This window comes from Rhinolophus hipposideros (genome assembly GCF_964194185.1).
Source record: "Rhinolophus hipposideros genome assembly, chromosome: 21".
Lineage (NCBI taxonomy): Eukaryota > Metazoa > Chordata > Mammalia > Chiroptera > Rhinolophidae > Rhinolophus > Rhinolophus hipposideros.
In genome coordinates, this window is record NC_138067.1 from 34080605 (window position 1) to 34106232 (window position 25628).

Genomic DNA, 25628 nt, shown 5'->3' on the forward strand with positions numbered 1-25628 from the left:
CTGCTTTGGAATGTCCTAATTTCCCAGTGAGTCTCCTCTCAGCTTCTCCCCAGCTTCTCCTCTGGGCTTTACATGGTCTACTGTGTGTCTCTGTGCCTAATCCCTGACCCCAGGCGTCTGTGGGTGTCAGCTTTCCCAAGCAGTGTCCACAGCTTTCCTGCTTGTGTTCCAGGGTTTGTGAAACAGCCCCTCAGGTATTTCCCTAGGCGGGTTAGAGTGGCCCACACAATAATGTGCCAATAGTCTGCTCTGCTCCCTCTGGTTTGAGGGGGGAGCAGAATCTGACAGCTGCCTGCCCAAGACCAAAGCCACCAAGCCAAGGGGACAGAACCTCGCTCCAGTTTTGAAGCTGGCTCTTTCTGGATTGGGCATTTCCTTGGTTGCTGTAAACCTTTGGCTGTTTTCCAGAGCTCCTGTGACATCAGTTCAGACAGCTCCTGGTGGGTCTTTTTTTGTCTGTGGGGGAAGGGGAACTTGGGGCTTCCTACTTTGCCATTTTGCTCTGCGTATGTTTTGGTAGTAAGATGCTAGACTATTTCTTCAGTCTGATTTTGTCTCAATTGATCTAATTTACAGATGCTTTTAATTGAAGTTGCCATTAGGTAAAGTGGAAGTTTTAAAATTCATTCAGTAAATATTTATTGAGTGTCAACTAGAGATACAGTAGTGACCAAAACAGATGAATCAGGGTCATCCCACATTTTAATGTCGAGAGACAGATCATCAGCAGGTTACAAAAATACATAGTGGTCAGATGGTGATATGTGAGGGGAATTCAGATTAACACAGAAAGGAAGGCAGGGCAGCTTTGGCGCCAAGAAGGTGAGCAATGGGCAAAGACACAGAGGTGAGGTATGACCCAGGCAGGTATCTGAGAGGACTCCTGTGGGCAGAGGGACTGCGGTTATTCCTCGGTTCCAGGAACAAGAGGAAGGCACAATGACTAGAGCACTGGGAGGGGGAACTAACTGCAGGTGTGGAAGTGGGAGCAGGGCTGGGGTCAGATCTTGTGGCCCCTAGGGCCGTTGCAGGGATTAGGTTCCCACTCTGAGGCAGTGGAGCCAAGAGAGGGTTTTGAGCAGAGGAATAACTTAATCAAAAGACTTTTGGCTGCTGTGTGGAGAACAGACTGGAGTAGGAGGACAAAAGCTGTGCCAGGAGTTCAGGGCAGGATGACGGCGGCTTGGACTAAGGTGGTTTTGTGGAGGAGGTGAGTAGTCAATTCCGAACATATTCGTGGTGAGCGTGTGAAACAAAAATCGCTCATGGAGGCTTGTCAGCAGTTCCCATGTCAGCAGTTCCTACGCTGCGCTACTGGACGAGAGCCCTGAGTGGGTGAGTGTAAGGTCCCAGGGCTGAGCGTTGGGCCTCTAACGTTGGGAGGCGTGGGAGCTGTGAGGACATCGGAGAGGAGCCTGGGAAGGGAGCAGCCCACAGTGGAGAAGGAAGCCTGGGGGTGGGGGGTGTCCAGGATGGCAGACGCGGGAGACAGAGCGGGGAGCTATGAGCTGTGCCAGAGCTGCCGAGAGACCAAAGGAAACGAGGACTGGGAACTGACCAGTGGATTTAGTGATGTGATAACTGGTGACCTTGAAATATTCCTAAACAACTTCTGAAAAGAGGGAAATTTCAAGAAACATGGCAAAGATTAAAATACTATAGTCTGAAGTTTTTAGAATATTCTATCTTAATAAAATTGGGTACCTATGGGATTAGGATACATGTTGGTTTCTCCACACTTTCAGGAAACAATTGTTCCATCCTTACAAGATATTCTTTTTAAAATGAAGATGTTAATACAGCTTAGATTTAATCAAAGCAAGGCTTGATCACTTATGTGAAGCACAACAACTACTGTTGAGCCTCAGCTCTGTGTACAGCACTCTGCTGGGTCCCTTTGCACACTTGATTTTGTGGTTGTGCAGGGGTATTGCACTCCTGTGGTCATACCCACAGGTAGAGAGAAGTGCAGAGGACTGCGAGAGCCTACAGAGGGAGCCCGCATGGAAGAAGAGACTGCATTTCCAGAGCTGGATGGAAGCCGTGGTAGTATGTGGATCGGAAGCAAGGAGAGTGGCACCCTTCTCACAGCAGAGAGGGAAAGAGGATAGATTCCGGGGACCTGAGGATCTGGAAGCCATAGGGCCCAGTGACTGACAGACAGGGGATTGCGATGCACTAGTCTGAGCCCTGGTGACTGAGAGGATACTGGCTGACAGGCTGCTTTCCGCAGAGCTCGTCCAAGAGGAAACACTGAGTTGCTTTGGCCACATTAAGTTAAGGGTATTGGAAGTATAAGCCTAGACCTCAGGAAAGCACTTGGGAAAGAGTCTGGTTTCCTGGTATTGGAGGAGACTCAGAACTTGGTAAGTGTGTGCGAAGGAACAGAACCCAGGAGAGGAGGGTCTGTTCCGTGGTCAGAGCCGTGTGGAGCAAGAGGGGGAGCGACGGAGGGCTGGTCCTGCCCTACTGTGAGAAGGACGAGGCCAGGGAGGGTCCCTGCCTGGGTGGTCGGAGCTGGGATACTGCCCTCTGCCATTAGGGGAGTGCCATACCGCAGGCTTCGTGCGTGTCAATCACAAGTCCCCTGGAGACACACGTACACCCCCACTTCACGGGTGCATGTATGTGTATACACAGGTACACACGTGTTGGTATAGGCTTGCTCCTTTAGGCTTGACTGCTCTCTAAAATGATGCACTAAAAATGAACTACATTGTCACCCATGAGGAAGGAAACTGGGTGGCTGGACAACAGGAGTGAGGGAGATTTTTCACTGTGTAGACCTTTTCATTGAACCCATGAATGTGGTTACCTGCTCAAAAAACCAAGAAAACCACAAGTTTAGAAAAATAAGGCAGCCTTCTGTATACTGGTAGCAAATCTTGTTATTAAGTACAGTAAAACAAGGGGCAGAAATGTTAATTTAGGTTCCCCTGTGTTTAAACGCGTGTGTGTGTTTTGGATAGAAAGATACAGGTGGCAATATTTGCTTTTTTACGCAAAGACTGTTTCTAGAAGCTGACCCAGACTGGTAAGAGGGGAAGAGGAACTGAGGGCCAGGGCGGAACGGGGATGGCTTCTACTTTCCGTCCTTTTACCCTCTTGGAAGTGGGTGGCAGTATACGTTATTCTTAAAGTTAAATGATTCGAAAGAAAGCTTATCTTGATAAATGAGTTAATGCATTTATCTGACCACACGTACCAATCATTTACTCTGTGTGTGATGCAAGCGGCACAGAGCGACAGAGCCAGCTGCCCTGCCCGTCACCTATAAATGGGTTGTACGTTCTGGGTGGCTCTGACTTGTGGTTGTAAATATGTCACAGTCATTTGTTGCCTACCTGCCTTTTCTTGCTGGGAAGTCCCTGTGGAGAGCCAGATTTTTGCCTGTCTCCTCATCCTGGAGTTAACCTCCGCCTCTTCTATCCAGGACGCCTTCTTCGGCGGAAGATGTGACCTGTCTGCAGAGCACGGAGTCAGGAAGAGGCGCTGACTCCGAGACACACTCAGAAAACCAAAAGCATGGTTGGTTACTTAAAAGACGATTACCTTAAAATCATTAATGCTTGGAAAATGTCTAATGGCTTTTCACTTCTAGATGGATTACAGAGAAGGTGCCATAAACCCATTTCACCTAACTTCCTATTTTTGACAGTTCAGCTTCCAGTGGTTTTTTATTTTGTACCTTTTTTCCTTTTTATTATTTGAGGTGTAATGTTCATCCAGTAAAGCTCATCAGAATTTTCTACGTGTGTATGTCCATTAACCATACCCAAATCAAGCTACTGAATAGTTCCTGAACCAGCAGTCTCCTCAGGCACCTGCCCCCTATGTAACCCTCCCCAGTAGGCACTGTTCTGATTTCGGTCACCATCAGTTTTGCTGAACTGGAAGCACATAGTAGGCACCCAACGTTACGTCTGTGGAAGTCATCTAGATTACTGCAAGTAGCAGTGGTATTCTTTTATTACTGGGTCGTATTCTGTGGTAGGAATAACCACAGTTTTTATGTTCACCTATTAATAGATGTTGAGATTGTTTTCAGTTGTTTTGATTATTGTTAAAGCTGCTGTGAACATTCTTGCTCCAGTCTCTGGATAAAGCTTCAAATATGTTAGATTGAGAAGTTGAAGGTGCATTGTTTTAGCAAATGGTATGTTCAGCACTGGTCCCTCGAGTATACCGGCTACTGTTCTGGAAGTCATCTTTAGTACAGCCTTAGCAGGTGAAGATAGAAGAGAAGCCTGAACATTTGTACCCTACGACCACCGTTTGTAATGCGGTTCCTTTTCAGAGAGTAACCTGACTTTCCCAGTTGGTTAATTATAATATTTGTCAAAGCCTATTTTTCTTAGTTTTACTAAATGATGTGCATTTTAATTTTTTCTAATTATTCTTGGTGACTGTTAGTTGGGTTACTGTGAAATTTATGCTTAGTACTTCCTCAGCTAAAAGTTGCATAAAGTGCAAAAAACTACACATATGTGCATACATTATGGCGTTACATATAAATAACCTATAGGAAAATTTGACTTTTTGTACAGAAACTTTACCCGAAAACACTGGAGATGCTCCCATTAACAAAACTACAGAGCCTCTGAAAAGGTATGTCCTCTCATTGTTGGAGAGGTTTTGTTTTTCTTTTTTTCTTTTTTAAATTATAGTTGGGATTGTTGGAGAGGTTTGCTTTCCTTTCTCACCTCCTGAATAAATAGTGGTGAGTGTGTAAGCCCTTTTCTTTTCCTCTAGCTTCCACCCACAAGTAAAGTGGTTCCAAAAAGACGATGTGGTCGTATTGAAGATAAGAATAAGGAATGTAAAAGATTACAAGTGTAACTATTTTAGAGATAGAGTCATTTTCAGGTAGGTTTATGTATAAGGTAAAATAGAAATAATTTCTAACCTTTTTTTAAGAAAACTGACTTTAAATTTCTTTTTGTAAACCAGTGCCTGGGTAGGAGAGAAGTTTTACTTGGCTGATATGGAACTTCAAGCCAACATAATAAAAGATGACTGCAAATGCATAATTAAAAATGATGAGCCCATAATCACTCTTGCAAAAGAGAGAAGGGAGTCTTGGTGTAGCTTACTCAAACAGAGGGTGAGTTGAAATTAACTGTGATTGGTCTTAACAAGTGGAGTATGTTTTATTTTCTCACTTAATGTGAACTGTTATATTGAACAGAATCCTAATGTGGCTTTTGATTTTGATCACTGGGAAGAATGTGAAGAGGAAAGCCATTTCTCCAAGGGTAAGATGGGTGTACCCAGCTGGAGAGAGTGGTAGGTCCCGAGTGGAACCGCACATACTCACTCAGCTGATTTTAGGAATGTGGTTTTTGTGGAAATGGGTGATTCAGGGAAAGCCCTTATGAATTAGTTTTTTTCTTGACCTCAGTGCCCTGGTCTGAGGAGGTATCGACTCTTATAGATTTAAACACACCTCCTTATAACACTTTCACGGGTTATTTTTTCATGGAGGAAAATTTATTTATAAGCAGGTAAATTTTACCTGATCATTTCTTGCCCCAAATAATGAAAATATAAAATGAGTTGCCAAATAGTTAAAACCCAAGGGACTTTTTCTGCATTGACCAAAATAATGGGAGGGGGAAAGATTTGCTGATTTGCCTATAGTAAAAGTATTTTTTATAATATCTAATTCTTTTAGTTGTAAATTCTAAAAGTCTGTCCTGTAAAGTGGCAGAGGTGATTGAGAACAGTGACCAAACTTCGGAGGATGACGAAACTGAGAGTGAATGAAAATGTGAATTAAATCCTGAAGAATGGCCAAAGACCGTGAACAGAAATGGATATTGTTGTGTGGTGACTGAAAGTTAAGAAAATAAGCAGTCATATTCCAACCTTTTTCCACCTCGAGGATAAGTGTCATCTTGTGGTGCTGGGATTGGTAATGGTAAGAAATTCTGAATCAATTTAAAAATGGGCTGAAGATGAGACTGTCAAGGGCGGAAGCAGACAGAAAAGGCTGGTCGAACACACGCCCATCTTCGCAGGCTATCCTCATTGCCTCATGCGAAGCCGACCCTGACACACTCCAGTGGAGTGACAAAAAGCATATGCAGGCATTCAGGTAAATGAACTCTGCCATCTGGAGGTCGTCTATTTGTTTGTGTTTTTTATTTAGACCTTCATTTGGTACATTCCTAAAAACGTGGTCTTGCGCATATACATTGAAGTTTCCATCTTACAAATTCAGTGGCGCTTAACAGACCTTTTCAACCATGAGTTAATTGGGATTCAACATAACTGCCTGTGTACTAATACTTCTGGATTCTTAAGATATTGATAGCTACTCTGGGTAAGTTTACGGCCTCTAAAGAGATAGTCCCAGATAAAAATGGGGAAGACGTCCCCACCCCTGCCACCGGAACCGCAGAATCCTGGGTAAATGGGACAAAGGTTTCTCTACAGTGGAAACTGGAAACGACCTGTGGGGTGCCTACAGGTAGCCCTCAGAACACCTGGATGTGATGACCCCTAAAAACATTCATGACCCCAATTTGGCGTGAGGCCGTGGCACCCAAGGTCACAAAGTTATCAGGAGGAATGTGTATTGTCATGACTCCTTAAATGTGGGAATGCTCAGGAGCCTGACTTTGTGTGTCAGTTGGAAAAGTTAGGAACGTGAGCTCCTGGGAAATTTAAACCCCGCGTGATACCTCTGTGAGGCTGGTAAGGGCAGGGAGCCCAGAAGTGGAGAAGCACATTGATAAGATATGCTGACTGCTGTGACTGCCCCCGAGGTCTTTATTCGTTTTCTCCGTCAGAAAGCACAAGTTTGTAGATGTCCCAGGTATAAGCCACCACTTGAATGACAGGTAAACTCTGTCACTAGGCTGCCCCTGAGCAGGTTTGGCTCCCTCACTGGCTCAGTTTCCTCATCTGTAAAATAGGACCTTGTGTTTACCGCGCAGCCTCTCCTCAGGAGGTGCCCCAGATGCTGCTGGCCTGAGAGCCTGTCATGCGTGGTAGCGCCACGACAGGTCAGACCACTGCCCTCCGGTGGGAGGACGTGGGGTCTAGCCTGGACAGCTGCCAGGGGCACATCCTTGCTGCTGCCATGACTCCTTTGGGTGGACTGGCCGGTGTCAGATTGGCACATGAAATATAGTGGTGACTTTCCTTTCTCTTGGCTAAACTGGGCAGGCTCTTCAGGAAACAGGAAGTTTCGTGTCTTTGCTCGCAAAGATTTTGACTCTGCAGAGCTCTTCTACGTAATGTCCTCATCAGGTGTCAGTTTCTGTGGGTACAGCCTTGGGGGTTGGTGGCCAGGCCTCCTGAGTGGCACTGGCTTTCCCTGTGGTTGTTTACACTCACTTGTATTTAGTTTCTTGTAAAACATAGCAAATAATAATAGCAAGTAATAGAGCCACGCAGATATGTTTCCCGTATAGATGGTGGGCGGCCCTGCTCTCAAAGATGTAATGCTCACTGTCTTGTGTGGTTCACAAACTGCTAAATGAAAGGATTAGGAGAGGATAGCTATACCTTAAACTACTCTTCATTTCTTTTTTCAGACGTTTATATTTACTGTTTGAAGTTCTGAATAACGTTTTGTAGGACATAGGACACTGACTTGTGAAATGTAAACATTTACTAATTGTTTTTTGTTGTGTTAATATGTTCTGGTTTCACGTTTTGGGGAAATTTCTGAAATGCCAGGTAAAAGTACTTCTGTTTCTGTGCTTCTAAAATCGCTCACGTACTTAGTTATGTGGTGTCTTTTGCAGTATATCAATAAAATCACAGTGTTTCACAGAAATGTTACTTTTTGCATATTTTTAGACAGGAATGTCCCTAAGTGCCAAATGCAAAATAGAATTTATTCCCCATGCTCTCTGATTTGACCACAATGCCAGTGAAGGCTGCTGGGGAGCCTGTGACACCGACCACTGATTGCTGTGTCCCTTGTGGTTCCCGACGGTGCCCGACGGTCTGCTTTGCAGCAGGGGCCCCCACACTCAGCCGGGATGGACCTCCTGTACATCCCAGGCTAAATATGGGGATGCCAAGACTTTGGGGAGGAGGGAGGGTGAAGTGGTAAAACATCTGTACTTTCATATCTTAAAAGTCTATTTCAATCAAAGCAAAAGTTTATACAAAAGCAATTTTATATAAAAAAACAACTATATATGCCTTTTGGATCACTGAGTTTAACGAATACCCTTTATTTAAGTAGGTGTCATGTGCCCCTTGTTAGAGTCGCCGTCATAATGGTAGTGGTTTTCATTCAGCCCTCCCCTGGCCGTCAGCCTCCTGTTAGATCACATCTGCACCTGTTAACTTAGCAAACACCATCACTGCGCCTCTCTACAAGCTCCGCCCACCCCCTAGAGAATTGAGGATGTCTGAAAGTACCAATATCGTAAACATCTGAATACATTTTTTTTTTTTAAGAAAAACATCAGGAAGAAATAACTACAAATACTGCTTACAAAAATAAAGTCATCACAGCTTGGACGGGGCCACCGGTGAATGAGCTTGTTACTGTGGAGCTTCCTCTGCAGGGACAACTTCCAAGAGCATCTGAAGGTGCATGGTGAAAGGCTCTGGAATGAAAATGCATCAAAAAGTGCCGTTAGGAAACTATAGTTAAATTAACTTCACCCTGCTTATAGGCGAACGGTGATGTTGTTATTATTAGGTTGGTACAAAATTCTTGCAGTTTTTGCAATTATTTTTAACCTTTTAAACCGCACTACTTTTGCACCAACTTAGTACTGCAGGGCGGTGTGTCCCGTTAGAGCCCAGGCGCTCCGGGGACGGGGACGCAGCGACGCGGCGGTGGGAGGCAGTCAGAACCATCCCGGCATCTACAGTGGTTTTTTGGGTGTAAGTTATTTCCCATGAAAGCACTAGGAACCTGCTATTTTATTGCCACCAAACAATTTATAGGAAAGATATGAATGACTCAGTTATATGTATATATTTACCCCTGACCAAGAGTTGAATATTTAGAGTCCCTTTGATATACTTTGGGCACCGCTTTTTCAAAGTGAAAGTGGCTATGTACCTAAACTTTTAAACAACTGTCTTCAAGTAGATGAGGAACCAGGATGGTTGAGTGGAAAGCAAGAGCTGTGGCCTTGGCCTCAGAAGGGGCAGACCCTCATCCCAACTCGGTCACTTTCTGGGTGTCCCTGGGATACTGCTGTGAGCCTCTCACATGATGTCTGCGTATCCGGCAAAAGAAAACAGTCGGATGCACAACAGGGGGAATATACTTATCACTACTGAACCCCAAAATGGTTAAGATGGTAAATTTTATGTTACGTGTGTTTTACAATTAAAAAAAGGAAAATGAGGCTCCCCTTCCTGCTTGTGTCAGTAATTGATGTGAACAAAGGATGAGGCCCCAGGTGGAGCCCAGAGGTGTCACCCTGAGGGTAAGGAGCCATGTAGCCTCACCAAGAGGAAGTGAAACTTGTGAGCTGCCTGAGACCCTGCGCTAAGGAAGTTTTGGTGGAATCAGGACAGATGTGGTTGCAGGATGCCGGGCGAGTCGGTGCTTCCACAGTAGCAGAATTGTCCCTCTGGTGATACTTACTTGAGATTTTCTGAGCCCATCCAAACTTATAGTGGACAAAAAGGAAGTAAAATATAATGCCGCTCAGCATAAATAACACACAGTAGAGATACTCCCACGCAGGTTCACTGATGATTGGGGCAAAAACCAAAAACAGGGACACAAGAGTCACCAAGATGGGGATGAAAATGGGCACCTGTGGGCAAAACAACCTGGTGTCATGATTTGACCATGTGCCTTCGTTTTCTGATAGCAATTTTTCATTCAAGACCAAAACATGGGAATATAAAGAAGAATGTAATGAACTCAAGGTACCCTCCTCCAATTTCAGTAATATTTAAGTAATTTTGCCAATCTTACTTCGTCTACTCTACCTTCTTTTGTTCTTTCCCCTAGATTATTAAGAAAATGCCCAAACTTTGTGCCATTTTACCTGTATTACAGTCAGTATACATCTCTAACTGAAGAGGACATGATTTTTTAACATGCTCATTCCCCCCCCTTTTTTTTTAATCTTGTCATGGATTTGTTGTAGGAATTTGTCCTGTACAATATCTTAATTCCAGTTTTGCCTGGTAACGTGCTCCTCTAGCCCTCGTATTTCCTATAAGTTGGTGGCTAGACTTGGAGGCAAGAACACGTCCAGTTGGAGCTGTACACTTCCTTTTGTAGCACGTCTCGAGGCACTTAAGGTCTCACTGTCCCACTTTTGAATCTCTGAGGCCAATCAATGTGTTCAGGGGTGGGAGGGAGCCCAAACAGACTGCAGACGTGACTGAGTGATTGCATGCCCAGGAATGGGCCTGCGGCCACAGTTCAGAAGTCCCCATAAGTATATGAAAAGTATATGCTTGATAGATACTAGAACTGTCAGAACGGTACATATATCTAGCTCTGGCTAGAGAGACAGGTCACAGTTATTCTTGAGAACTTAATAAATTAGTCATTAGACGGCTAATGGTTCATAAACTATAATATGAAATGAATTGTGGAGCAAACCTCACTCTAAAGTAGGATATTCAAGAGAAGAGTAGAGTCAGGGTGGAAATAGCATGCCCCTAGAATTTACAATAGTTACCTCTATCTAATTCAGTTCAAAAAAGCAAAGCACTTGGGACATTTGGGGCACTAAACCTACCTTGATAGGCCTTTCCAGGTCTTTCCTCGTGAACCTCATCACAATTAGTCCTAGAACCGTCAAGCCATAAAATAGCCATGCAGCAAAACTGAAGTAGTTGACTAACGAGTTGATATCACCAGGAATGATATAAATAATTGCTATGATACCCTAGTAGAAAGAATAATGAATTCTTAGGTCATTAGTACATAAAAACATTCCTAGCACAGAAGACTGAAGAAGCAGTTTTTCCTGTGGGTAAACACTTCAGCATGAAAGAAATCCCATTATATTTGGGGTTTAACCAGACTTTGGCTGAGATAGGCATTCTCTTTGAGGCCTGATGGAAAGGAATGGGAAGATTTGTGCTTCTCTGAAGTAGCGATTTTAAGCAGGGGGAAAACCAAATATGCATGGATATTGCAGCAGCTTCCTAATTATGAATTTTCCTTCCAGAGAACTGTCATCACGGGAAAGGGCCCTGGCTTATGAAAGTCAAGCTGTCTGGGTCTAGTCTTGACCTGCATTGGCTGCTCCTTATAACTCTTAAGGGACTTGCAATTCTGGGTCTGTTCCCTCATCTTCAGAGGGAGGAGGTTGACAGAGAGTAGTAATTCTCCTCTGGAGGTGAAAGGAGGAATCTGGCCCTGAGGCTGGTGTGGACGGCCTGGAAGTGCCCAAGACAGGCGCACACAACCAGGGACTATCCCACTGAGAACATCCCATTAGAAGATGTCAAAGGGCCGTTACTACACAAGGATCCCATGACTTCTAAATTATTGGACCATAATGAGAAGCTCTTGTCAGTAACCACTGTGTAAAACGCCTTCTTCTCTTTTCCCAGAAGCTAGTGGGTTTTTGTAGTTTGTTACCCGGGATCCAGGACATACAAATATACATGTAAGACGTATAGAAGGTACAGGCTTGGCAGATTCACACAGTGTCTCTCATGAATAAATTCAGAACACAGAGTAGAAGTTAGGTAAATAGTTTGAATTATCTTGGGCTTTTTTTATATACCTGTTTCATGTTGAGGACTAAGGGAACCTGGGTCATCTGGCTTAGCAATACGGCTTTACTTCATCCAAATGGAGGGATCCTCTGCCTTTACGGGGGCGTTTTCATGGTGGAATTCATACTTACATAAAAGATGATGGCAGGAGCTGGAGTCAGGCGCTTGACGCTAATGTAAGAGAGCACTTTCAGCATGTGGCCTTCCCGGCCTGCAACATAAACCAGTCTGAAAAAGCAGTAATACATACAGAAGTCAGCTGATAAGGGCGTAGGCTGCTGCACCGTCACTGCCCAAGAGAAAGGGACTAAGTTGTGGCCCTGGTGTCTTCAGGTGGGAGACCGGCATCTGGGGTGGGGGGTGGGGAGGGCGGGTGAGTTTTGAGTTAGGAGAAGTGAGTGGGGTGATTAGGTGTGTCTGAGAGCAATGCATCCTGGTGCGGTGGAGTTACCTAAGAGGGTGGGGGAAGGGTGGGGATGGCTGGGGGAGGCCCTTGCAATGAGGAGATACCTGGTCTGAGACCTGAAAGTTATGCAAGAAACAAATGTAAAAAGTAGTCCAGGGCCAGTGGACTCCAGTGCTTGGAGCACCTGACACAAGCAAACAAGTGTCTGCACTTCCTATGTCCAAGCTGTACAGAATTTCCGTATGAAAAAATAATCAACTTGAAAAGAGAATCAGCACGTGCAAACAAGTAGCCTAGTTCCTCCAAGAACTCCTCATGGTTCAGTAATCTGAAAAACTATGTTTAAAATGTTAGAGAAAAAGGGAAGAGCTAAAGAATCCCGCCCCCAAAGTTACTGTCATTAAAAATTTAATCAACAACAGATAAATTAGATACAAGTAGAAAAATATATTAGAAGCTAGATCTGAGTACAGAGCATGGTGAAATGAAAAATATGGGCAGGAAATTAATGGGAGAAACAGGAAGAAGCTCAAATACATTGAATGGGGTAAGGAAGGCAAGTTCAAAGAAGAGCAGGGAGTTTTTACAGAATTGAAAAACTCAGCCTTCAAATTGAGTCCCATTCTAGCAAAATAAAAGTACCCAGATATAAACATTATAGTGGAAAGAAAAAAGCAAAAAATTTAAAGCTACTGAATTTAAAAGATTCCAAAATTAGGACAATAGCAGACATTTCATGAGAAATCATTTTTTCAGTCATGAAGGAAATGGATTTTCAGATTAGGATTTTGTATAACTAAGCTACCATTGAAGACTACTGGTCAAGTAAATACATTTTTAGATAAACAAGAGCTATAAGACATTGACTATTTTCTAATCCTCATTGGAAACTATTAAAAAGTTCACAACATCAAATATATGGTGATGGAAGGAGAACTGACTCTGGGTGGTGAACACACAATGGGATTTATAGACGATGTAATACAGAATTGTACACCTGAAATCTATGTAAATTTACTAACAATTGTCACCCCAATAAATTTAATAAAAAAAAAATAGTTCACAACAACAAAAAACTGAACTCAGAAGTTGTTGATTGAAGAAGCAACATTAAGGAAACAGCAGTAAAACATGTTGGTATGTATGTAAGTATTGGATTTTTCATTTTTGTCATGATGAGCTTTTTTTAGAGGGATGGGTTTATAGACAAGGAGTTGCTGGGACACTAGGCGATAGGAAAGGGACGGCCTGAGGGGGAAGAGAACTGAGATGATTCACGTGAAATTTTAAAGGTGATTGTTAAAAGAATAGAAATATAACTTCCACATCAGCAGAAGAAAAAAGGAATAAAAGTAATTGGATGGGTAATAAGTCAGAATATGATTTTTTTAAAAAAGCAAGAAAACACAAAAGAATGTGGTAGAAATTACGCCAGCTGTAGCAGTAGTCACCTTAGATGTGATCTGATTCAGCTTGCCTGGCTGCAGGCTCAGGTGGGATTTGTTGAAAGAGACACAAGCCACAGCCTGATAACACTGAGAGGCTGAAGATGAAACAGATGGGACATGTTACCAAAAATAGCAGCCTAAAGACAGCTGATTAAGCAATATCAATACCAGACAAAAACACTTCAGGCAAAAAGAGGGGCTACTGAAAAGGGGAACAGTACCAAGAAGATAATAAAAAAACAGGCAAAAGTCTGTATGAGTGGAAGATTTGAACAGTCAAGGTACCCGCCTCATGATAAAGAATCTAGAAGTTAATAGAATATGCATTTTCAAGACTGTAGGAAACATAAAAATTGCAGTAAGCCACAAGGGAAGTCTTAAAATTCCAAAGAAACGATAGCATAAAGAGCACACATGCTCACTACAATACAATAAAATTAGAAGCCAGGAATACAAAGGCCCAAAAGGCCCATCGATTTAAAACTCCATGGACATGGTATTAAGGTAAATTCCCAGAACAAATCAGGGCAAACGGGAGCAGAGGGGTTGCCAGGTGGGGGGACAGACTCGGACGATGCTGAAATCACTCTCAATCCCAGCAGTTCACCATAAATCCAGGCTCTCAAATGCAAGCAGGACTTTTGGAACTGGACAGAATTATTCTAAGTGCATCTGGAATGTTAAACAGGAAGGAGAAACCCAAGGTGGGAGCACTAGGCCTACCACACGGTACATTACTGAAGCTGTGAAATGTGTAAGAAGTGTGATAATAGCACAGGGAAAGACCCATCAGTGAAACAAAGTGAACCAAGTACACTGGGAATGGGAATGGTGGCATTTCAAACCAGTAGGGGAAAAGGTGGATTTTTCAATAAATACTGGAACAACAGGAACAGGGTTGGGGAAAGAAGTGAGATGCATGCCTGGCATCAAAATGCATTCCAGATTGATCAAAGAGCTAAAGTAAAACGCTAGAAGTATGGGCGGCTGGATAGCTGAGCTGGTTAGAGCGCGAGCTCTTAGCAACTCGTTGCTGGTTCAATTCCCATATAGTATGGTGGGCTGTGCCACGTGCAACTAGATTGAAAACAGGCGACTGGACTTGGAGCTGAAGAGTCCTGGAAAAAAAACACCCAAATAAAATAAATAAATAAAAACTAAAAATACACACTAGATGTAAACAGGTGGAGTATCCTTGAAAAGGAGAGGGGAAGATTTGTCTATGTGAGATAGAAAACTCAGAAACCAGTACGCAAAGATCTTAGATTTAACCCCATAAAAATTATATCCAACATAATTCGGTATATCACAAGTCCAACCCCCAAACGGCGCAGGTACAGAGTTATACAAAAGTAACTAAAAATGGATAACATACTTAAAGAAATATAAAAAACAAACCTATGAAACGTCTAGGATAAAACAGAGGAGAAAATCTTTATGACCTTGGGTTGGGCAAAGGTTCTTGCATGTGATACCAAAAGCATGACATATGAAAAAAATTGATAAACTGAACTTTCTCAAAGTTAAAAACATTGGTGTTTCAAACACACCATTAAGAAAATGAGAAAAGAAGCCACAGACTGGGGGAAAATAGGTACAAACTGGATACCTGATAAAGGACTTGTATCCAGAATATATGAAGAACTTTTACAACTCAATAACAATTTTAAAAACGGACAAAAGACTTGAGTAGATATTTCACCAGAAGATATGTGATTGCACATGAAAAGAAGCTCAATATCAGTAGTCATTAGGGAAATGCAAATTTACAATGATATATTAATACCCACTAGAAATGACTGCAATCAAAAAGACAATACCAAACGTTGGTAAGGATGTGGAGAAACTGGAACGCTCATGCGTTGTTTATAGAAATTAAAATGGCACAACCACTTGGAAAACAGTTAAGCAATTTCTTTAAAAGTTAATCATAAAGTTACTATATGACCCAGAAATTCTATCCCAAGGAATCTGCCCAAGAGAAATGCAAACATATGTCCATGCAAAGACATACACGCGAATGTTCATAGCTGCCTTATTCGTAATGGCCCAAACCCAAAACCATCCAAACCTCCATCACTTGGTGAATGGATAAACAAAATGTGGTTCATCCGTATAATAGAACACTAGTCATCAATGAAAAGAACTGAACTGATACATGCCATGACACAGATGAAATCCAAAAAAAATATGCTAAGTGAAAGAAACCAGATGCAAATGACATACTGTATCATTCCATTTAGACGAAATGTCTAGAGAAAGCAAAGTTATAGACACAGAAGCAGATCAGTGGTTGCCTAGAGCTGGGGGTGAGAGTGGGGATTAGTGGAAGTGTTCTGGAATTGGACTGTGATAATCTTTGCACAGATTTTTAAATTTATTAAAATCATTGAATTGTGTAATTACAAAGTGAGTTTTATGGCATTTACACCTCGATAGAGCTGATAAAATTGTGTTTCTATGGATAAATGATCAGAAACTAAAATTCTTTATATTTTAAAAAATACCATTTACAAAGCATTAAAAAATACGAAATATTTTGGGGTAAATCTGACAAAATATGTACAAGTACTGTATACTGAAAACTAAAAAAAGTTTTTGAAGGAAATTAAAGAAGACCTAAAGAAATGGAGAGTCCATGTGCATAGATTGGAAGAACCAGTCCTTTCAAATTGGCAGTCCTCTCCAAATTGATTTATAGATTTAGCACAGTGCTCATCAAAATCCCTGAAGGTTTTTTTAGAAATAGACAAGTTGATTCTAAAATTAATATAATGAAATACAAAGAATCTGGCCAAAATACTTTTGAAGAAGTTGCAGGACTAGCACTGCCTGTACTTTGATACCGCTTTAGCAGAATGATTTTGTGGTCTGTGTTTCATTTTTTTCAGTATATAAGTGTATAACGTTCGGCGATTTCACCAGAAATATGTCCACTCAGAATGCTGGACAACTGGGCGAAGACGTGTTCGGGAATGTCCCCCGAAGCAGTGTTGATGAAAATAACCCCACATCACCCGTGAGTGGACGTCCTGTTAAGTTAGGCTACGTTGTGAAGTAGATTATGCCACAGCTGTGAACTGTCTCTAGACCAGTAGGGTCAAAAGCGTCGGCAGGGCTGGCAAACTCTGCGGGTTCATGTAAATAAGGTTTTAGTGGAACAGAACCACAGCCATTTGTTTTCAGGCCACGACAACAGAGTTGAGTAGCTGTGGCAGTCACTATGTGGCCCTTTAAGGAAAAGTTTGCCAGTCCTTGGTCGAGGTTGTATTAATAGTAACAGAAGTTATTCAAGAAATATCATTAGGTGAAAAAAAAGTACAAGGGGAAAAGTACTACCTGTAAACCAGTCCCTCTCTCCCCCATGTCACCAGACTCTGCCGAGCGCTGGAGTTGGCAGCACTGTTCCCGTGACGTGGAACCTAAGGCCTCAATTCGTGGGGCCAGCCATGTCCAGGCCAGTGTGCAAGCTTGTTCGCACTTGAGGCTTCCTGCTTGTGCCAAGAGGGATTTAGCCCGGCATAGTCCCAAGGAATTGAGCCCTGAGACTTGTCTTCCTCAAGTGTGGAATTGGCTCTGGTGCCTCTGTCCCCGAGGGGCAGTGCCAGGGTTCCCCTACCTGCCCGCTGTAAAGCAGGTCCCGTTAGCAGCACCAATGGTGGAAAATGCCACAAAGAGTGGAACGACCCAGGAGGCTGGATAGAGAACACGGTCACCAAACGTCTGGTAAAATAAATGAGAAGAGGCCTGAGGGTCTTGCCGCGTCCCCTCTGGGTCCCAAGAAAGCCACTGTGCTGTCCCAGAGGGCCTGGGTCCCCAGCCCCTAGATGGGCACAGCCTCTGGCAGAGAACCACATGGGAGGGAAACAACTGGGCCTCTTGTCTCCTCCTCAGAGTATCTCAGTATCTTTTGATGTTGACAGAAAGCTCTTATCCACCTGTCATAATTCTTAGTCATCTTAGTATCATTTGGACACCCTAGCCTCTCACGAACGTGGCCCCTCACTCAGAATGACCTTATCCTCCCTCCACCACAGCCCCGTGACCTCACCATAACCAAGACTGCATCGCCCCACGCTCGCCCTCCCTGCCACCTCATTGCTTCTAGTTCATTTCCTGTCTTGCCCCACCCCACCAAGCCTCCAGCACAGGGACCCCACTCACTTTTAACACCGCCCCTTCCATCCATCCCTCAAATCCTCACTTCCCTCCTTTCCCAGCTTAAATTCCTCAACCCACTATTACAACTCCCGTTATCGCAACTCCCTCCTTCAATGATTCCCTTGCCCTTCCTCTCCCTCAGACATGTCTGTCAGAACTCCAGCGCTGGTTCAGCTAACATTGTGTGCCCACACCCAGGGTGCTGGCATGCTGGCAAGTGGAACCTCCCACCTGCTGGCGGCCTTTAACCTCGGGGGGTCTTGGTTGCTGCCCTAACCTGGTCACTGTCCCTCTCTCCTAGACAATTATGTCGCTCCTCCCCCGTAAGCGTACTCAGCTTGAGCACGTGTACTTTGCCTGTTCCCTTCCCACAGAGTGTGCACAGCTCTGACACCTGGGCACTCACCACAGCCACCGCCTGCGACTGCAGGAGCTCCGTTGCTGTCATCACAGTGAAGTAGGAAACGTTCATGAGGATGTAGCACCCTGTCACCAGAGGGATCCCAATGATGATGGCCAGGGGCAAGTTTCTGGGAGGGGGAGGAACGTGGGGACCCAGGGTCAGATCACAGCATCCCTTGAGAGACTCACAGGATTGTTGTTTTTGTCCCACCCACCCTACCCACCCCCACCAGCCTTCCACCTGGGGGTTTGGGGGCACAGCTGCCCTCCCAGAGGCCCACCCTTGCAGGGGGCTTGTGAAGTAGCAAAACCCCAGCAGGGACATGTGACATCTTCAAATGAGAAAAAACCCTCCCTCTCTTAGACTCCAGGGAAGTAAATTGAATTGTTTTACTTGAATTGTTTATAAAGCAAAAATGAGCCAGAGATAAAGTTAGAGTTGTTCCTTTCTCTCACCAACCATTCCACTACCCAAAACCAAACCAAACTCTTAATGGGTAGAAATGAGCTTACAAAAACCATGCAATGTCTGGAAGGGGATCTGGAATAATGTGGGGAAGCGGTTTCCCTTTCGCTTGGGAGGAAAGAAATACGCTAGCCTGTCCATTGTCTCCTGCCCTGACTCGGCTTTCTCACCTGAAAGGGTTCCTAAGTTCTTCTGTGATATAATTGAGTTGATTCCTAGAGTAAGAAAAGCAGCATGAGTAATATATGTTTCTAAGATTGTGAAACACAAAATAAAAAATGTTGGCCTCGTTGAACATTCTCCACCACAGAGAAAATTCTCCTGCAGGAATTCTGAGGTAATTTCTTTCACAGAAATCAACCCCCAGGTGATTGGGGGGGAAAAGAGGGGGCCTACAAATATCTGCACATCCATCAATTGGTAAGTCTTTACCCTCCATGGGAATCATGAGCATTTTCAAGAATTATTGGCACTAACGAGTCCCTAAGGTGCTTTGAAAAAATGGAAAATTCTTTGTCTGAAAAGAGAGAAACCTGCAGATTCTTTGCATGAGGGAAAGCCCAGCCACACTTCTTCATTAAAGGACAGGATCAGATCTCTTTGACTAAACCCAGCATTTCCAAGTTGGAAACAGACGTGCTGCTGAATATTCTTGCCTTGCCAAGTGCCTGGACTGTCCTGTCTGCCCCCAGATCGGCTGAGCCTGTGTCTGCTGCAGCCTGTGGCACCAGGACCACCACTGCCTGCTCATAGGCCACTCTGTCAAGGGCTGGTGCCACATGAGGTTCTGAGAAAGGGGTAGGTATCTCCGTGGCTCTGGGGTCTGAGGAGGACAGAAGGGTGAGGTGCTTAACAAAAGAGAGATGTGAGGGTGAATTTTTGGGTCCCACCAAACCCCAGAAGGGAAGGAGAAGTCATTGCTTTCCACACGGTTTCAGTTAAGGTGGCCTAAAGAACCCACAAGCAGACGTGTGACGTCTTAGGAGCGACTTACCATCCGTCGTATGCCCAGAGTCCATTATAAAATGCCAGACCAATGGCTCCCACGGACAGTTTTGAGCCCTCAAAAGAATTTTCAAAATTCTTTGTATTTCCTGTAATTAAGCCAGACAGTGGATGTCAACTGACCAAAGTGGGACTTTGCGTCGTCTTCATGTGAAAGAAGATAATATGACCTCAGGTTATTAAACAAACTCTGAAAAGTTGGGAAACTAAAGATTCTTTCTGTTGAGTTCCTGCCTTCGAGATAGGCTTAGGAGCAAGACCTCCACATGAAAAGGAGGCCTGTGCTGTGTGGCGCCCACCCTCCCCTCCCGCAGAAGGTCACCTTGAGCCAGGAGGACAAGTCCGCTGATGACGATGATGGCCACGATCACCAGCTTGGCCGCTGTGAACACGTTCTGGACGTAGCTGCTTAGGCGGACGCTCAGTGCGTTCACCATGGTGATGAGCACTGGGAAGGGAGCAGCATTCTGTGTGTGTGGGCTCAAGACCTCCTCCGTTCTCCAGGCCCTGGAGGAGGTTCCTTCCGATCCCCCCAACCTCCCCTCTCCACCACATTTGTCAGATGTTCCTGATGATGACCTTTAAAATTGGGGGTGACAGCGAAGCAGCCAGGCCCCAGCCCAGCGCTGCCCTGCAGACAGTCTGCGGCTCCCCTCCCTGACAGCTCCCACCCCCGCGGAGCAGGGGCAGCAAAGGGCGACAGGCTTTGGGCCAAAGCTAGACCCTGCCCCGCCTCTCCCCTCTCCACAAGCTCACTCAACGACTTCCTGGGTGTGCAGGAGCTGAGGCCAGAGTGACCCCACCTCGTCTGTGCCAGGTCTTTTCTGACCCCTGCCCAGGCTGGCAGATATGGCTACTCACAGATGGCAGCAGCAGCCAGGCATTTAATGACAACTTCAGGAGGCTTGCAGCCTGAGTAGAAGGGCGCAGAAGCGTACTCAGAAAAGCTGAGGCAGATGATGGCGAAAGATGAGGGCTTGATGACGAACAAGCTGGTCCAGGAAAACAGATAGGCAGGGATGGGGCCGAAGGCCTCCATCAGGTAAGGGTATTCACCCCCCGACTTGGCGATCATTGTACCGAGTTCTGCAAAGCACAGAGCACCTGGAACACAGAGAGCAGGGGACCCCAACCCCCTGGTGAGGAGTCGCCCTGGGGGAGAGAGCCCTCCTTCCCTCCGGGGGCCAGGCTCACAGGGGCCACCATGCTGCTTTCTCATTGGGCTACCCTGAGTTCTGGCCATGGGACATTTCGGCGCAGCCCGATTTACACCTATTTGTGCATCAGCATTGAAAGGGACCCCAGCAGCAGAAGCTAGTGCTCAGATAGCCTGGCCCCACGTTCAACAGGAGACTTGGCCAGGGAGCGGCGTCTTTGTTACCCAGTGTTGCAAGTATCCCACAGGCCGCCCATATGATGAGACAGGGCCCCACGGCTTCCGTGTTGCTGAGCACAGACTTGGGGGAAATGAAGATCCCAGAGCCGATAATAGTGCCCACGATGATGCAGACGCCACTGAGCAGGCCCACCTCGGATGCGGAGGAAGGAAGAGAAGCGTTAATAGGTTAACACAGCACCGCACCGCATCCAGCCCTCTCTTTCCCTCCCTGCGTCCCTCCCATGGGTGTGGCCCATGTAGCCCCAAGTGAACCCCGCCTTGACCCAGGGGCTTTCACCCTGTGCTGCTGTTGTAGGAGTAACATGAGGGTGCTGTTCCCGGGGCTTTGCTCATACTAAGTCCATGAGTCAGGTATACCACTATCGTACCCATTTTATAGAAAATGGAGGCAGAGAAAGCTCACATCCCTGCCCAGGGTTGTACAGCCAGTGGGGGTGGACCTGGCTCAGGTCCTCTACACCAACACTGCCCTTACCACCCTGGCCAAAGGGGCTCAGATGGTAAAGGCTGATTTAGCAAACAGTCCCAACAAAAAAGGCTCTGGGAACGTGCCTCTCAGCTAGGCAGAGCAGAATGGAGCTTCTCCCCCACAGCTAAGGGTGACATCAGGGATTGGGGTCCTGGCCAGGCATGTCACGGGGCGGGGTGGGGGTGAGCAACGGAGGCCTCCAGGGACAGAAACACTCGGGGTCTGTGAACTTCCTCTGATGCCATTTTGTAGAGTATGAGCTTCCGATTTACAAGATCCAGCTCAGACACACACCATTCGATTCCATGTCGATGAAGTTCCAGAACAAGCAAAACTAAGCAGGGATAGAGCTCAGGGTGGGGGGCCTCCCGGGAAAGGGCTTGCAAGAGGGAACTTTCTCGGGTGATCAGTTTGTCAAAACTGACTAAAGTGAACTCAAGATCTGCACATTTCACTGTATGTAAACTATACATGAATCAGGAAAGAAAAACACTTTGAAAGGGAGAAAATGTCTGATTCGGGGCCCTACGTATAACATCAGCCCTCAGAAGCCAAAAGCTTGATTTCTGGATTCCCAGGTGAACGCCTTGCGTCCCGCTGTCCGGGTAGAAGCTGTGCTCAGTTTTAGAGCCCAGAGAACAAGCCTTGCTACCAACGGACACACACAATTGAAGGAGGGGTCCCAGGGAGCAGAGTCAGCTTCCATCCTGGCCTCTGGGCTCAGCTTGCCTCCTCCAACACCTCAGGGTCCCCGGAATCCTTCCTCCTGCTGAGGTCTGAGTTCCCCCAAGCTATCTGGGTGCAGGACTCGCCTGGGGTTAGCTCAGTGGTGCTCTTTACGTGCTGAAAGGGAGGGTGTTGCTGCCTATCAGCTGACTCCTGGGGTCCCAGGATCCCAGGCCAACCCACAGTGACGCCCTGCCACCTCCCAGGTCAATCCCCCATCCCTCCTCCCTCCCTCCTTGTGCTGCCAGGCATGGGAGCTCCTGGAGGCTCCAGCCAGCGCTCAGCCCACTGGTCCTGTTCACGAAGCCATTCTGATCTTGCTCTGGGGCCCTCTCTCCTCATGCTGTGAGCCTATAGCCTGTTCCTCCGTGCTCACTCCCTGCAGCCACCATCCACACCTGGGACCAGCGCGGCTCAGTGTGGAGCGTTGAACTCCTTTTGGCCTCTACTCCCCTCCCCCATCCCAACGCCAGCCCCATCTTACACAGTCTCTCCCCATTTCCTAAGGCTTCGGGCACCTCCAGGTCCAGCCCTTACTATATTCCAACTCAGAGGGATCGCCTGTGTCACACCCATATCACACTCACCACCCCAGCTAGGCTCCCTTAAGCAGGAATGGGAAGTTTTCATCATTCAAACATAAGAGGGACAGATATTTGCTGAAGATGCTATAAAGGGGACTCAACCATCACTAAGCCCTCTCTGACCATCCCTACAGAGGCCAGCAGGCTGAGCAGACACCAGCCGCTCCATGCTTGCCCAGTGCACAGAGGCACACATGTACTAACTTTGTAAGAATATGCTGAGCTCACTGGCGAGAGGGAAAGAAGTGCAAAAAATTGTTCGTTTAGATAAGTACTGTACACATCAGAGTTCAGTGGACACTTCTCCCCATTGCTTCTCATTAACACACCCCGACGGACCTGGGAAGGGGCTTGCCTGCAAGCACTGTCTTACCTCCTTCTGGAGACTTGTGGTCTTGGGTTCATTACTCTGGACTGACTTCTCATCTTCTCTCCTTTTTCTCAGGTTTGTCTCCTCCATGTTTACCTCCTGCCAGATCTAGGAGGCTGCAAGGAGAGCATGGGTCTGGATTCAGCAAATGCTCTAGCAGACGAGATGCAAATGGGAGCTCAGCGAGGGTTCTAAGGCACCTGCACCTGCGTGGTGGACACTGACTCCAAAAGCAGATTATCCGCTATCCTTTCAGGAAAGTGCAGTTGTTGACCCCTTAGGGATAATCTTCTCAGTCCCCGGAATAACGATTCATGACTGCTCCTCAGGCCTTGGGAACGGGGCTCCCCTGCTCTTTTCCAAACCGTCCTCCTTAGACACAAGCTCCTCTGAGCTCCTAATCCATAGCAAGGACACGCTTGAAAGTCATTCTACTTCCTTGGTTCAACTTCATTTTTTCCCAAGTGAAAAATATTTCACTTAGTAGTAAATATTTCTGGAGTATACTTAGTAGAACCAAGTCCAAGGAAGGAATGCTTTTCTCATAATTACTTCCCAAGATGAAGGCACATAATAGATCCGCCGTGTAGATGTTTTTCATTGTGTGATGCAAGGAAAGAAAAAAATTGCTGAGGAAAATCAGTGCAAGGCTTCACTAGCGGATGGTCACGTCCGTTACCCTTTCTCTAAATAAAGTCCCTCTGCAGTCCCTGGCCGGGAAAGTGACGAGCCTGCCCATCACCCATCGGTCTTACCTTGTTCTTGACCTTGTTGAGCCCAGGGAGTTGCCCATGCAGTTGAGTGCCAGCGTCTGCACGTTCGTGCCCTAGCAATGGCCATATCTTGTGCCCAGGAGTGAAGGAAGCCAGAAGGTACAGAGGTCAACAAAGGTAATTATTAAACACCTTTTTTTTCTCTTTAAGCAATGAAGTTTTGATGCACCACACCAAAAGGGGAGGGTCGGACAACCCAGTTTCTCTTCCAAAAACAATTTTGCTTTGTCTATTTGTATCTAGATCAATTTCCCCCCCTTATCCAGATGTCCCCAAATCAGCTAACATCCCTTAAGGAGAAATCTCTCTAAAGACTGGAACAAGAGGAAATAAACTTTGGAACCAACTCTTTTATTACTTTAATAGGCTGTATTTACAGTTCCATCTGGGCAGTACAAACAGGAAGTGCCGTGCTTGTAACTCATCTATCAGGGCAGATGTTTTCTTCCCCGGCCAGGAATTTCCTCCCAGAGGCCTGGTCTGGCCAAGCTGGAGGGAGGGTGGCGAGTCCTTCCCATTCACCTTTGCCAGGGATCAGGTTTTGGTCCCACCCAGAAGGCAAGACAGTTTGGAAAATGCGGACGCTGCAATGGGGTATCCCACAGATCCTGCTCCCTCTGCACCCACACACCCTGCTGCTGTTAGAGTAGCCCCATCCCATGTTCACCACAGTAGAGTGGTGAGGAAAGAGGCACAACATGTCATCAGCTCCACACTCTACTTACCGAACAGGGAAACTGAGGCAGCGAGAGGGAAAGAAGCACAGCAAGGCCACGGAGCTCTGGGCCCCACTCAGAGGTCTGGCTCTCTGAGAGGAAGCAGAGGAGGTCCAGAGGTGCCCAGAGGGGCTGGGGGCAGACCCACCCTTTTCCACGCAAGGTGACTGAGGTGGCAGCTCTAATCCGGTATCTCAGATGAGGCCTTCCTCGGGGACTGGAAAAGCCCAGTAGGAAGCATTGTTGCTGGTATGGGGCTGGCTCCTTTGGAAATCACACGGGGGTAAATTTAACAGCTTCCCAGATATCCATATGAGTCACTGGGGACCATTTAGGGAGCATTTTGGGACAGGCTGACCTGAGAAAAGGGCAGGTTTCTCAGGCCCGTCTCTTAAAGCTATCTGGAGAACGTGGGGACCCTTACTGGCCCAGAGTCAGGGTCTTGATTTAGAAGTTTGTTGCCCGCCCCCTTAGTGAGGCCATGCTGCACATCAGGGTACCTGCTCCTCTGCCCGCCATGGCCAGAGCCCCCAGCAGAGTGCTCATTCATGGGCTCCTCCCCCAGGAGCATGGAGGCCAGAGGCCAGGGTGGGACCTGCCGCCCTAGACTGGACTTGCCCACAGGCTTTTTTGAGCCCACATGCAAAGTGTTAGGTTGGTGCAAAAGTCATTGCGGTTTTTGCAATTATTTTTAACCTTTTAAACCTCAATGACTTTTGCAACAACCTAATATTTGCTAACACTGCAACTGCACTCAAACGTAACTCCTGGCTCATCTCTATTTACAAGACGATACAGAATATACTCCCTGGGTCAAGGCTGCCCCCAGAGGGCTGATATTCTAACAGAAAGCAAGTCGGAGTGGGGGGGGTACGATACCCCACCACCACCCGCCACGTGGTTACTTAGCCTTCTCCAAGCATCAAGTTTCCGTTCTGTAAGATGAGGCTGCTACCGGCACACGCCCCTCATGGAAGTGAGGACTGCAGAGGTGACCCATTGCACTCCTGCCTCCTGTTAG

The 25628-nt window shown here is 46.0% G+C and overlaps 2 protein-coding genes across 5 annotated transcripts in view; one reads left to right on the forward strand and one right to left on the reverse strand.

The window, feature by feature from the left end:
* The window catches only part of TDRD12 (tudor domain containing 12), a gene marked incomplete at its 5' end in the record, with an annotated part of 55174 nt that extends 49369 nt beyond the window's left edge, over positions 1-5805 (forward strand). Inside the window, 6 exons of the mRNA XM_081032310.1 lie at positions 3434-3528; positions 4548-4608; positions 4753-4866; positions 4951-5104; positions 5189-5255; positions 5675-5805. Of these exons, the coding sequence (XP_080888436.1) occupies positions 3434-3528; positions 4548-4608; positions 4753-4866; positions 4951-5104; positions 5189-5255; positions 5675-5766 (583 nt within the window). The 3' untranslated portion in view covers positions 5767-5805. The remainder of the gene's footprint in view (positions 1-3433; positions 3529-4547; positions 4609-4752; positions 4867-4950; positions 5105-5188; positions 5256-5674) is intronic.
* On the reverse strand, positions 619-24207 carry SLC7A9 (solute carrier family 7 member 9). 4 transcript variants are annotated; one of them, XM_081032314.1, is made up of 14 exons: positions 23874-24207; positions 23122-23234; positions 20952-21099; positions 20432-20674; positions 19893-20018; positions 19560-19659; positions 18736-18780; positions 18104-18227; positions 17156-17259; positions 11814-11910; positions 10692-10841; positions 9575-9749; positions 8463-8576; positions 619-3464 (listed from the first exon to the last, which is right to left on the reverse strand). In XM_081032314.1, the coding sequence occupies exons 2-13, from the start codon at positions 23206-23208 to the stop codon at positions 8512-8514; spliced, it is 1464 nt and encodes a 487-aa protein (XP_080888440.1). In that variant the 5' UTR covers positions 23209-23234; positions 23874-24207; the 3' UTR covers positions 619-3464; positions 8463-8511. The 4 variants fall into 4 exon arrangements, with proteins under 4 accessions (XP_080888440.1, XP_080888439.1, XP_080888438.1 ...); XM_081032313.1 differs by lacking the exon at positions 619-3464 and adding an exon at positions 4665-6909; XM_081032312.1 differs by lacking the exon at positions 619-3464 and having other exon boundaries at positions 4665-8576.
* Positions 24208-25628: the final 1421 nt, after the last annotated feature.